Genomic DNA, 13,322 nt, shown 5'->3' with positions numbered 1-13,322 from the left:
GAAACTTCACTGGAATAATTAAATGGCTTAGGGGAACAATCTGAATGCTCCTTAGAAATGGGTTACGGTCATTAGGTCGACACAATTTACAGATGGGTCCACGTTTATCTTGACCTTTAATAGGATTAACTGAGACTGGGCAGTCGGATTTAAGACCCTGCTGTAATGACTTAATCCCCTGCTGTATTGTTCTCTGTATTGTATTGTAGCTGAGAACAATAGATGAAGGGTTTATATAAATAAACCATGGTATGCCTAGGTGCAGCAAAGAAGCCAAGATAACCGTAGATCTATCTGTAGGTCGACACAATTTAGGTCGACCACTGGAGGTCGACAATAACATTATGTCGACATGCATTAGGTTGACATGGCCGTTAGGTTGATATGTACTAGGTCGACAGGTCAAAAGGTCGACATGAGTTTTTCACATTTTTTTTTTCAGTTTTGGGATTTTTTCATACTTAACGATCCACGTGGACTACGGTTGGAATGGTAATCTGTGCCGAACTAAGCGGTAGCGGAGCAAGCCATGTGAGGGTTCACTGTGCACTAATTTGGGTTCCCCGTCACTTTACGGAGAAAACGACACCAAAAACAGTAAAAAACCTAATTTCAACCTTTTGACCTGTCGACCTAACATGTCGACCTAACATGTACATGTCATGACATGTAAATGTCGACCTAACACCCATTGTCGACCTAATGGCAATGTCAACCTTCAGTAGTCGACCTAATGAGTGTCGACCTCAGTTGGGTCTACCCAACAACCCATACCCTTAGAAACACGAAGCTAATAAACCAGCCGTTTCCAGCACGGGTCCCCAGGAAATAAACTATAAGAGGCATTTCCAAGAACTATTTCCTGTTGAATAGATGCTGTTGATTAGAAGATTTCTGCTTAATCACATGCTTGCTAAAGATGGGGAAGGAAAATGATTCAATTTACAGCAACTGTGGATAATTTTGCATGGTTAAATTACCTTTAAGTGCTCTCCCACTCATGGTCGCTGTGAATGATCCTTTCTGTCTGCCCACAGAGGACACTGGGGCATTGAGTGAGACTGTTTGATTGTCTCCCACTAAGCACTCTTATTTCATCGTTCCTTCATTTCCTTTGTTTTCCTACAGTTCTTTTTGTTCTTTTTATATTAAAGTGGCTGGGTTTTCCTTTTTAACAGTATGCCTACTGCAAAGCTGTAGCAACCATTCAGTAGGATACAGCAGTGGTCTGTACCACACACCTCATTGGGAATTTTGTTATGTCATCGGGCTGCTCTCTCCTTCTCTCTCTCTCTCTCTCTCTATCAATATATATATATATATATACAGGGCAGTAGAGCCGGGCCGGGCCCAGGTACTTTTCAGGTAGCGTGATCTAACTATGGGATGCGTGGCCTTGAACACTTAGAAAAAAATACAGAAAAAATAGTACTTTAAGCACCTCCCTGACAACACTGCAGCCTGGACTGAGGGGAAGACCTGTAGCTGCTGCAGCCAGGTAAGGGGGGGTGGGGTGACTTTGGCCCCCACTGGGCCCCTCTATCAGGCCTGGGTTAAATAGTACCTATCTGCTCCATCCCTTCTCGGCACCACTGTATATAAATGACATACACAGAGACTTCCGGTTCCGGCTCCATGCTGTGAGGACACACCACAGCACAGCTCCGGTATATCCCGACCACGGCACCGCCATAACGGCTGTTTTAACAGCCTCACTTAGCCGGTATTTATAGCCCCACTGCTCCTCCGTGCAGCAAGCCGCCGGCGGCTGTGATCGCCCTGCACCTGAGACGCCCGCCCGCCGAGAAAAATCCCCGCCGGACGGCACTTCATTGCGGCCGCTCTCTCCCTCCCTCACTGCACACGGTGTGACAGGCAGTCATACCTGGGATAATCTGCCCTGGGAGACGACACTGAAACGAACGAGAGCCGCAGAGCTCAGTCACGGCACCCGGCTCTCACTGGATCACGAGCGGTAACCATAGCAACCGCAGCAGCAGCGCCAATTCTGTGTTAATCTCCTGCTGCCTACATATACACTGCCTTGCTCTGCAGCTGCAGAGACCTACAGACAAAAAAACTGATTCCTGCTGAAGATTCTAAGGTGGGTCACTGCTGTTTAACCCTATATATACCATTGCCAGCAAACTCCCACGCCTTAGGCTGATATCAAAGGTTTCCTAAGAATAACACAATACACAGGACCAGCTTCCACGGCTCACAGATACCACGCATGCTTTTTCTTACTTCTATAACCCAGTGAAATTTTATTCATACGATAGCACCCCATTCTCTTTATCCCTACTACTACAAATGGACCGGTTTCTATCCTCCAATTCTGCAGCCAAAGCCCTACCTTCCTCCCTCCCTGTTCGCCAGGAAAAAAGGAGAGCTAATTCCACTATGGCCCCTGGAATTACCACCCCTCCCTCTTCTCCAGCTCCCAAAAAATTGATTGCTTCACAATCACTCTCATGCCCCCCTTCAATGGATCGTTCCCCTGACTCGCCTATTACATACGCTGACCTCACAGAGGCCATTACACAAGCGATGGCTCCATTATTGTCAAAAGCAGTCTCAGACATCTCGCTCCAATTGCAGCATCTCTCACACAAAGTCTCTGTTAATGAGAATAGAATTGGAGGCCTCTGCCACGATATGGCTGATGTTCAGGGCTGTGTCAAACGTCTTGAAAAAGAGAATTATCAATTATGGATGAAGTTAGACGACGCAGAAAACAGGTCCAGAAGAAATAATATTCGGCTGGTAGGCCTCCCTGAAACTGTGAAGGGGGACAATCTTTCTCAATTTGTCCAAACAACGCTCCCCAATCTTCTTGGTATCGCCGATATTTGTAAAGATTTGGTAATTGAGCGTGTGCACCGTGTAGGTCCTCCCCCCCGTTCTACAGAGGGTCGCCCTCGTGTTACACTGTTCAGGTGCTTAAATTATTTACACAAAGTAGCCATCTGGTCCGCCTCCAGGAAGATTCGATCTATACAGTGGGAAAACAACCGTCTGCTCATATTTTAAGACTTTTCTGCAGAATTATCAAGAGCAAGGAAGGCCTTTAATCCTATCTGTTCAAAATTGGTATCCGATAAACGAAAATTCTCCTTACTTTACCCAGCGAAGCTCCGAATCTATGATGGAGACAAACACCTGGATTTCTCTACTCCTGAGGATGCAGCGTCATATCTCCAAGGAGGGTCTTCTGAGGACCATAATGACCGCTGATATTACTCCTATCCCTGACTCTTGACTTTTAGGCTCGACTCGTAACGCCTCCATAAGAGAGGCTCTCCCCCTTCTTCTGATTCATTAATGTCAATTCAGCTACGTTTGAATATCCTTGCGAACATGTGATAATTACCAGTGAGATGGTTCCAATCCCACGTGGTCACACTTAGGTTTCTGTTATTGTTCAACATATGCGTTGAGAATGCAAATGAGGTTTAATTTTTGTTTATAGGTGATCTTATGAATAATTGATGACTAACACTATTGTTTAATCTCAGTGTTGCTCTTATCTCAACTCAACATTTAGCTTAAAAGTATTCTAGGTCTATTGCTGCATCTTATGACTTAGCTCTATCTTATATTAGATCATAATTTTCCCAGTTGCCGAGGTCGGGAAAACACCGGAAGCATTGCTCCGGAATAGAAATAATGTTTAGATTTATTCTAGTTATCAAAATGCTTTTTTGGTCCCGAAGTCTGTTTGCTTGTCAAACATTCAACATTTGTTTTTGTTTGTGTTCTTTTTTCCCCCATGCCCCTCCCCCCCCTATCCCCATATCCTTTTCCCACTCTCTGATCTACTTACTCGAATTAAGGGTGTATCTTTTATTGTTCTACCCTAATTGGCCATTCACATGATAGACTTAAAAATTGGTACGCTAAATGTTGGTGGGATTAATTCTCCGGCTAAACGTCGTAAGATCCTTCTATACCTATCCAAGTCAGACATTAATGTTGCATTCCTGCAAGAAACTCATTTAACTCAACAAGAATCCTTGAAACTGCAGATGTCACAGTGGTCCCTTATAGCAGCGGCTCCATTTAACTCTAAATCTAGAGGGGTAGTTCTATTGGCAAAACGTAACCTTAACACCACAACAATATCCTCTGACATTGACCCTAATGGACGATTCCTAATCACTAAACTCTCCATTGATTCACATGTACTAGTCCTGTGCAACATCTACGCTCCCTCCACTTACAAAAAATCATTTTTTCAGATGCTGCTAGCTAAATTATCTCCGTTCTCCAATGACAACCTTATAGTATGCGGTGATTTCAATTTAGTTTCTTCTAACTACCTAGACCGCTCTAACACCTCTAGGACCCCTCAACATCTCCCTACTCTAGGCATTTCTCTCTTTTCTGATTCTCTACAACTGATAGATATTTGGCGTGCACTTCACCCGATTGAAAGGGAATTTTCCTGCCACTCCTCCGCACACAACACTTTTTCCAGAATCGACTATGTCTTTATATCCCAACATCTTTTCCCGTCGGTTTCAGACTCAGCCATTGAACCCATAGTTATCTCCGACCACGCTCTGATCTGGTTCTCATACACTCTACACCCTTCTCGAAATAAATCTCCTCAATGGAGATTTCCCTCTTATCTTTCTAACTCCAAGAAGTTTTGCGACTCTTTACAGGCGACTTGGGACTCCTTCTATTTTTCAAATAAACAACATTCAGAGCTAGATCCCCCTTTATTTTGGCAAACTGCCAAATCAGTACTCAGAGGTAGCATCATTTCCTACTCTTCAGCCCTCAAGAAAAAACACGCTCAGTCTTATTTAGACATGCAACGTGCACTTTCTTCCGCCTATCAAACCTTCAAAACTTACCCCACTCAGTCTCACAAATCTTCATATTTAACATTAAAACTACAGTTTAATGAATTTCTTTCTCTGATGGGAGACAAATACAAATTTAAGGTTGATTCTCGGTTTCATAATTTTGGAAACAAAGTAGGTAAATTACTAACAAACATCCTGAAAGGCACTTCACCTCCTATGTTAGTACATCCTCTAAAACTTCCTGATGGTTCTCTAACCAATGACCCCCAACAAATCACTTCTCTTATGAGACAATTCTATGAAACATTATACACAGGTCAACCTTCCACACTCAAAGATAATCACCATTCCTGGTCCTTTCCTGTACTACCTCAACTCCCTTCTGAATTAACCGAATCATTAGCTAACCCCATTACTTTGGAAGAAGTTCGCTCTACTATTAGCCACCTGAAACTCAACAAAGCTCCGGGCCCTGATGGCTTTTCTAACGAGTTCTACAAACTCCTAATAGATAAAATTGATAAACATCTTCTGGCTCTGTTTAATTCAATAATTAACTCCAAATCTATTCCCCTTTACTTTAATAATGCCATAATCAAAATCCTATTGAAACCAGGCAGAGACCCCTCCCTCCCTGGTTCTTACCGCCCAATCTCTCTACTGAATTCAGATTATAAAATTTTTGCAAAAATCTTAGCCGATCGACTAAAATACACCCTCCCCCACATAATCCACCCGGACCAATCTGGGTTCATCTGGGGTAGACATTCGGTGACTAACGTACGCAAGGTTCTCTCCGTAATCCAACATCTGAAATTTCACCCCTCCTCATCACACACCATTGTCTTAGCCTTAGATGCAGAGAAGGCGTTTGACCTTCTAGAATGGCCTCACCTTTTCAATTCCATGCAACATTTCGGATATCCTTCTTTTTTCATTTCCTTTATCCAGACCCTATACACTTCTCCGTCCTCTCAGATATATTGTAATGGCCACTTGTCCACTCCATTCGCAGTTTCTCGAGGTACACGCCAAGGATGCCCCCTTTCCCCGTTACTTTTCGCCATTGCCATTGAACCACTTGCAATTTCTATCAGGAATTCTCCTTCCATTCACGGTATCTCAATAGGGTCGTCCACACTGAAACTAGCTTTATACGCAGATGACCTCCTACTTTTTCTATCCAACCCTTCTACCTCTTTACCCTCTTTGTCTTCTTTGATATCTAATTTTGGCGCCCAATCAGGGTTCAAGATAAATATGTCTAAATCAGACATTCTAACGTTAGAAGGTCCCAAGTCCCATCCACAAACCCCCTCACTTCCTTTCTCAGTTGCTACCCCTAAAACAGAAATCAAATACCTAGGATTAAATATCCCATCAGATGTGTCCTCATTATACAAACTCAACTTTACCCCGATTCTCGCTAAAATAACTTCTCTATACGATTCATGGCTTAACTTACCATTATCCATCATTGGAAGAATAGCGGTAGTTAAATCCATCATATTCCCTAAAATTTTCTATTTAATTCAAATGTTACCAATTAATCTTTCTGCCTCTGACATGAAACGTTTTGACCAAATCACCTCACGATTCATCTGGCAAAATAAACGCCCTCGAATTGCTTTCCATAAACTTCAGACTCATAAATCCCATGGAGGATTCTCCCTCCCAAATTTAAAATTATACTCATTAGCTACGCATTTCAGATATATCTCAGACTGGCTTCTTTCTAAATCTACATTCACTTCTAATTCTCTTGACACCGCTCTATTTAATCCCTATTCTCCTGGTGCCCTTCTTCATTCCAAAAAATCAGACATCCCCTCAAATATTTTTCATCATATAATGTTTCATGACACTTACCTAGCTTGGATCTCCATAAACAAAAAACTGAAGAGAAATCCGACTTCATCTCCATACAATACCCTCTGGGGCAACCCTTCCTTTTCTCCCTCGATAACTAATCCAATCTTCCACACGTGGAAAGTTAAAGGTCTCTCACTTACCTCACAGGTCTTTGATCCTGGAGGACAAATATTGGCTTTTTCTACTCTCCAATCACGATTTTCACTTCACACCTCTAATTTTTTCATGTATTTACAAACACGACACTTTGCCTTTTCACTGGATCCAAAAACCAGACACCAAAACTCGACTGATCCCATTAATTCCCTATTGAGACTATTAAATGCGGTCCCTTATTGTATAAAATTTCTTTATACTATCCTATTACCGATCGCTAACACGAAATCATGGCATACACTAACATCTACATGGCAAATTGATATCCCTGACATTACTTCCCCTTCGACTCTCACTGAACATTGCCCTAAAATCTTAAAGTTCCTAAAATCCTCATATCTTCAGGAAGGACACTGGAGAACTATACACAGGGCCTACATATCTCCTGCTCAGAGAAAACATATGAATCCAGACACCTCAGGATCTTGTCCTAAATGTCACTGTTTGCACGCTAACTTTTACCACTGTTTCTGGGAATGTAGGAAAATAAAACGCTTTTGGAATAAGGTAACTGTATATATAAATTATTTATTCTCCACTCATGTTCCTCCTGACCCTCTAGCCTACCTTTGTGCAAACTTTAAAAATTGGCTCCCCAACAAGGAACTCTCATCTCATATCCCACTACTGGTTACCATTGTGACACTTGCAAAGAAAATAATTCTTATCCATTGGATCTCCTCCTCCTCTCCTTCCTTACAGGAATTAAAGTTGAAACTCCTACAAATCCTTTATTTCGATAGGAATAATACATTTCCAGACTTGGATAGGCACGTAGACCGGTTTTATGCCAAATGGTCCCCATTTATTGTTTCTCTAGACCCATCTACACAAGACAAAATTATGAAAGTGTTTGAAAATACAGACTGGCATCATCTCCGGGTCATCGCTAACTCTTAATCCCGATCAACACTAGCTTTAAAGATTATTCCGTCTAAATTTTTGCACATAGAAGAGGCCCTTGTCTTTTACATTATTTCATAATAACTATGATCTCATCCCCCCCCCTCCCCTTCCCCCTTCCATCCCCTCCCCTTGTCTTTTATTTTTTACGATTTTTTATTTTCTTGTCTTTCTTTCTTTTCTCTCTCTTTTTCTATTATTCTCTTCTTGTATTCTTCTTTTTACTACCTATCTATTATATTTTCGTCATAGTCCCAAGTAGACAAATCATACAGAATTCTAAACTTGCATTCCATTTTGCAGTATTCTAGTTGAGGTTCTTGTTCATGTTAGCAAGCTGCATTTTGAATTAATCTCTCATATCATTATCTCTGTATTAAAAATCCACCGCTTTATATGTATGTGACGATCAACTTTTCCTGTTCTTTCATGTATACTTTTAAATAATAAAAATTGTATTATTAAAAAAAAATGACATACACAGAGTTGTGTGTGCTATAATAGGATTGTCTATTCAAGCAGCTATTTAAATGTTGGGTAACATGCTGCTATCCAGGGTTATTTCAAGAGAGGAGAAGGCCCATGTGCAGGCTCTGTCTGGGGCCCCTCCTTTCTTGCCTGTGGCAGCGCTTGGCTGCGGGCACTAGGGTCCCTAGGGGACCCTAGCGCTGCCCCAGAGTTTACCTTGGGACTGCGCAGGGTAAGCATTAAAAATAGTGGGTGCAGGGTGTGCGGCGGGTGCAGTATGTGCGGTGTGGGCCCCGCTGATCCCTGGGGGCCCGTGTGCATCACACACACTGCTCCCATTATAAATACGCCAGTGCTAACATCCTTTATTTAAACGCTGAATGTACAGTGTAGACTTTATTCTGCAGTCACCTTAGGATGATTCCTTTTATTTGTCTTCTTTTTAATGAAAATTAAGTTATATTAAACTGTCTACAAACTGGGTCCCATTAGTCACTGTTATCTCCAAACCATGGTTACCCAGTTTGACTCTAGAGATATTTTGTTGCAATAAGATACGCAGTGGTATGAGAGGCATACATAAATAGAAGTAACTGTATGTACGATAGAGCATTGTCTGCTATAATCACTGCTGAAAGCTCTAAACTGATAAATCACATGGGAGTAGGACTGCTGTTATCTCTAACATGTTATACTGTATCTTTCTATCCAAAAGCTGACATTCTTTGTGGCTTCAATTAATTCCCTTGATCTCTGGAAAAAAAACAAAAAAACCTTTAGTTTATTTCTGCCTTTATTTTCAACTATAGTACAAATTACATTTCACGTTATTTATTTGTTGTGTTTTACTACTCCACGAACATCTGTAAAGGTATAGAAGGTATTTAAGTGTAATGCCCAATCGCAGATTGGGGGTAATTCCAAGTTGATCGCAGCAGGAAATTTTTTTTTTGCAGTTGGGCAAAACCATGGCCCTCATTCCGAGTTGTTCGCTCGCAAGTGAATTTTAGCAGATTTGCTCATGCTAAGCCGCCGCCTACTGGGAGTGAATCTTAGCATCTTAAAATTGCGAACGATGTATTCGCAATATTGCGATTACACACCTCGTAGCAGTTTCTGAGTAGCTTCAGACTTACTCGGCATCTGCGATCAGTTCAGTGCTTGTCGTTCCTGGTTTGACGTCACAAACACACCCAGCGTTCGCCCAGACACTCCCCCGTTTCTCCGGCCACTCCTACGTTTTTTCCGGAAACGGTAGCGTTTTTTCCCACACGCCCATAAAGCGGCCTGTTTCCGCCCAGTAACACCCATTTCCTGTCAATCACATTACGATCGCCAGAACGATGAAAAAGCCGTGAGTAAAAATCCTAACTACATAGCAAATTTACTTGGCGCAGTCGCAGTGCGGACATTGCGCATGCGCATTAAGCGGAAAATCGCTGCGATGCGAAGATTTTTACCGAGCGAACAACTCGGAATGAGGGCCCATGTGCACTGCAGGTGTGGCAGATATAACATTTGCAGAGAGAGTTAGATTTGGGTGGGTTATTTTATTTCTGTGCAGGGTTAATACTGGCTGCTTTATTTTTACACTGCAAATTAGATTGCAGATTGACCACACCACACCCAAATCTAACTCTCTCTGCACATGTTATATCTGCCTCCCCTGCAGTGCACATGGGCCCTCATTCCGAGTTGATGGCTCGCAAGGCGAATTTAGCAGAGTTGCTCAGGCTAAGCCTACGCCTACTGGGAGTGTATCTTAGCTTCTTAAAATTGCGACCGATGTATTCGCAATATTGCGATTACAAACTACTTAGCAGTTTCAGAGTAGCTTCAGACTTACTCGGCATCTGCGATCAGTTCAGTGCTTGTCGTTCCTGGTTTGACGTCATAAACACACCCAGCGTTCGCCCAGACACTCCCCCGTTTCTCCAGCCACTCCTGCGTTTTTTCCGGAAACGGTAGCGTTTTTATCCACACGCCCCGAAAACGCAGTGTTTCCGCCCAGTAACACCCATTTCCTGTCAATCACACTACGATTGCCGGAGCGATGAAAAAGCCGTGAGTAAAAATACTATCTCCATTGTAAAATTACTTGGCGCAGTCGCAGTGCGAATATTGCGCATGCGTACTAAGCGGAATTTCACTGCGATGCGATGAAAAATACCGAGCAAACGACTCGGAATGAGGGCCATGGTTTTGCTCAATTGCTAACAGAATTCCTGCTGCGATCAACTTGGAATTACCCCCATTGTGGTAAATGCTTTTTCCGATGAAACATCTGTATCTTAAGGTTTTTTTATGTTAATCTTTTTGCTCTATTTGAAATCTTAATCATACATTTCACTTATAGCAAAGATTTGCTATGTTCAGATGCATACTAGTGGTACAGAATCTAATCTGTGGATTAGTAAAACAAATCCCGCTATCCTTCTCAACCTTGAAATATATGATTAAAGGTAGAAGTGCCATTTGTTCAAAAAGTAATTATGCCGTCACATCATATGTTGTTTGATTTTTACAAATCGTATTGTGTAGGTTTTATATAAAATTCTGAAATTGGGGAAGCTATTTTAACCCTGGTTTTCCATTCATAGTTTTATTTATACAAGATATTTGTGACTACAAGTAGAATAAATAGACTTTTGTGTGTGCAGGAGACTTACAGGGTTGTAATTTGTAAAGGTTTCACTATTTTCTGGTTTAAAAGTCACCATTTGTAACAAAGATTAAGTATCTTTCAGTTGCGCTGGGAGCTGTATCATCATTTTTGAACTCTGTGTTGCAATTTCTTTATGTTCTTGGCAATTTTGTTTGAGACCTGTGTCAACAGCACTGCACGCTATTCAATATTTCATGCCCAAGTGTCAGTGGGATAAAGTTCCTTATTTTTTGTATATGCTAAAGCTATAAAACCATCTAGTAAACATTTTTACTACCTCTATCCAGAGTCCCCTCTTAGACTCTTCTATGAAATTCCAAGGGGGTTGTTAGTGATAGGGCCAATCAAAATCCACAGTCATGAACTTGTGGATTGTGATTGGTCCTGATGCTCACTCACACCTCTGCCATTTAAATTTGTTATCTTAATTAATTTGCTGGTTCTGTTTGACGGAACCTGAAACATTACAGGAGAATTTTCTATCTAGGTGGCAGTGCGGCTTTAACAATTATTTTACTAATTCTGCCTCTTTCTTTGAAATGAGCATGTCTTAGTTGAGACTAGTGCCTAAGAATGTTTCACTCAGCTGTGGCTCATGAGGGTAAATGGCGATACCATGAAAATGTTTCTGATGGATCTTTGAGTTGCAGAAAAACATATTTTACATGAATATGTACAGTACAGAATTCCACTGAGCAGCTTGCAGTAACAATAAATCATACTGAGCCTATGTTTTATCCATCACTCTTTTTGGACACATTATAGTGAGGGTTGATTGCCCATTGTACTTGAGTTCCTAAGAGCCTTCAACAAAGTGCTAAAATATGGGAAAAATGTACTAAATAAAACTATACACATTTATTAAATACTTGAATTCAATAAAATATTTTATTGCTTTTTAATAATATACAACCCTAACGGCACTGATTTAAAGTTGCATGTTGCAAGGGGGAAAGCATTTCGTGAACAACCTCCAAGTCTTGCTTGTGTGCTGAAATCCTGAAGAGGGTGGTGATAGAACAACTTGTAGCCAATCAAATCTTCCGAATGTTCATAGCAGCACAGATGATTTTAGAAGAGGAGGGTGCTGATCATGTGGGAGGCAGTTTCCCGTCCTATTATGTGATTGTGTGAGATCATGGATGCATTTGACAGTGGTGGTAAATTTAATTTAGTAGCATTACATTTTGGTTTACTGTACCATGGCAACAACCAATGAGTCACTTACTTTCCTTGTCAATCTTGAAATAAGCAATTAAAAGCTAATTGCTAATATGTTTCTTTGGTTTATATGTATGTATGTATGTATGTATGTATGTGTATGTGTGTATGTATGATCCATGGTAAAATAATGTGAGGAAGTGAATACAAATATGGAGGTTTGCAATGTTAGGATGCTGGCAGTCATGTGACAGACGCCAGAATCCTGACACCACTTGGGAGACAAGTGACGCTGGAAGACCGACAGCCGCCATTCTGAAAGTAAGTCTCAGGGTAACTTTTAGGGTTAGAGTTAGGTGCTGGCAGGGTTTAGGTTTAAGCACAGGGGGCCTTCGAAGGTTATCCTAGCTACCACCCCTTGAGGGTTATCCTTAACCGCCACTCCGGGGAGGAGGGTTGCCCTAGCCGTCACTACAGGAGGGTTAGGAGATACTTCCCCCTCCTCCCCCCTCCGATGTCGGAATCTTCAAGGCCAGGATGCCTGTGTCGGTCATATGACCTTTGGCATCCCAACAACCGGAATATCCTACTGAATTTGTGCCGTCAGGGTAGTATTATGAAAGAGCAAAGATTACCTCCCTTAAAAATGATGGGGGATGAGGAATTTTAATGGAACATATGTTTTACATTCACAAATCTTCCATCATTCCATTTGCGTGTTATTAATATAACTTAGAGCACCAACACTTGTACAGTTTGTAAACTTGAAATACTAGGTACAGTGCAGTGTATACAGTATTTATGTATTTCCTCTTTTTTCTTTTCAGAGATTGAAAAACTTCAGAAGGGAGAAGATAATGAAGATGACACGGAGGACCAATATATTGATGTAGTGATAAATAAGAACATGAAGCTGGCACAAAAAGTCCTAATCCCTATTAAACAGTTTCCTAAGGTAAATTACTTGCCAACACTAAGTTTGATTTCCCCTTCTGTGGATCATTGCATGAAAGCTGGACGCTTATCCAGAATATCACTTGTCTAGAAGACAATGGGGCATATGCAATAGGGTACAAGAGGTGCGGGATGCCACCCAGTCTCAAAACCATGCCTTGTAAATGATTGCCGCTTTAAAAATAAAGTCTGTGATTTGCCGGCATCTGCACCTCCGGTAAACTCAGACCCTATTACATATGCCCCTATATATTTTGTTAAAGTAAATCACCACACCTGTAAACCAGTTGCATTCCTACACCTCTGAAGATCTTGTTTCATTTGAA

The 13,322-nt window shown here is 41.5% G+C and overlaps 1 protein-coding gene across 4 annotated transcripts in view; it reads left to right on the top strand.

Moving 5' to 3' along the window:
* Nucleotides 1–13,322, top strand: part of KHDRBS3 (KH RNA binding domain containing, signal transduction associated 3) — a 187,061-nt gene that overhangs the window by 72,772 nt on the left and 100,967 nt on the right. For all 4 annotated transcript variants that reach the window (XR_010177569.1, XM_063921231.1, XM_063921233.1 and 1 more), the window contains one exon: nt 12,870–12,997. Coding sequence is in view for 3 of the 4 variants with exons in the window: in XM_063921231.1 (XP_063777301.1) it covers nt 12,870–12,997 (128 nt within the window). In the remaining variant the exon portion in view is untranslated. The remainder of the gene's footprint in view (nt 1–12,869; nt 12,998–13,322) is intronic.

This window comes from Pseudophryne corroboree, chromosome 5, assembly GCF_028390025.1.
Source record: "Pseudophryne corroboree isolate aPseCor3 chromosome 5, aPseCor3.hap2, whole genome shotgun sequence".
Lineage (NCBI taxonomy): Eukaryota > Metazoa > Chordata > Amphibia > Anura > Myobatrachidae > Pseudophryne > Pseudophryne corroboree.
The sequence above is the reverse complement of the archived record's forward strand: the minus strand, read 5'-3'. Positions and strand labels throughout refer to the sequence as shown.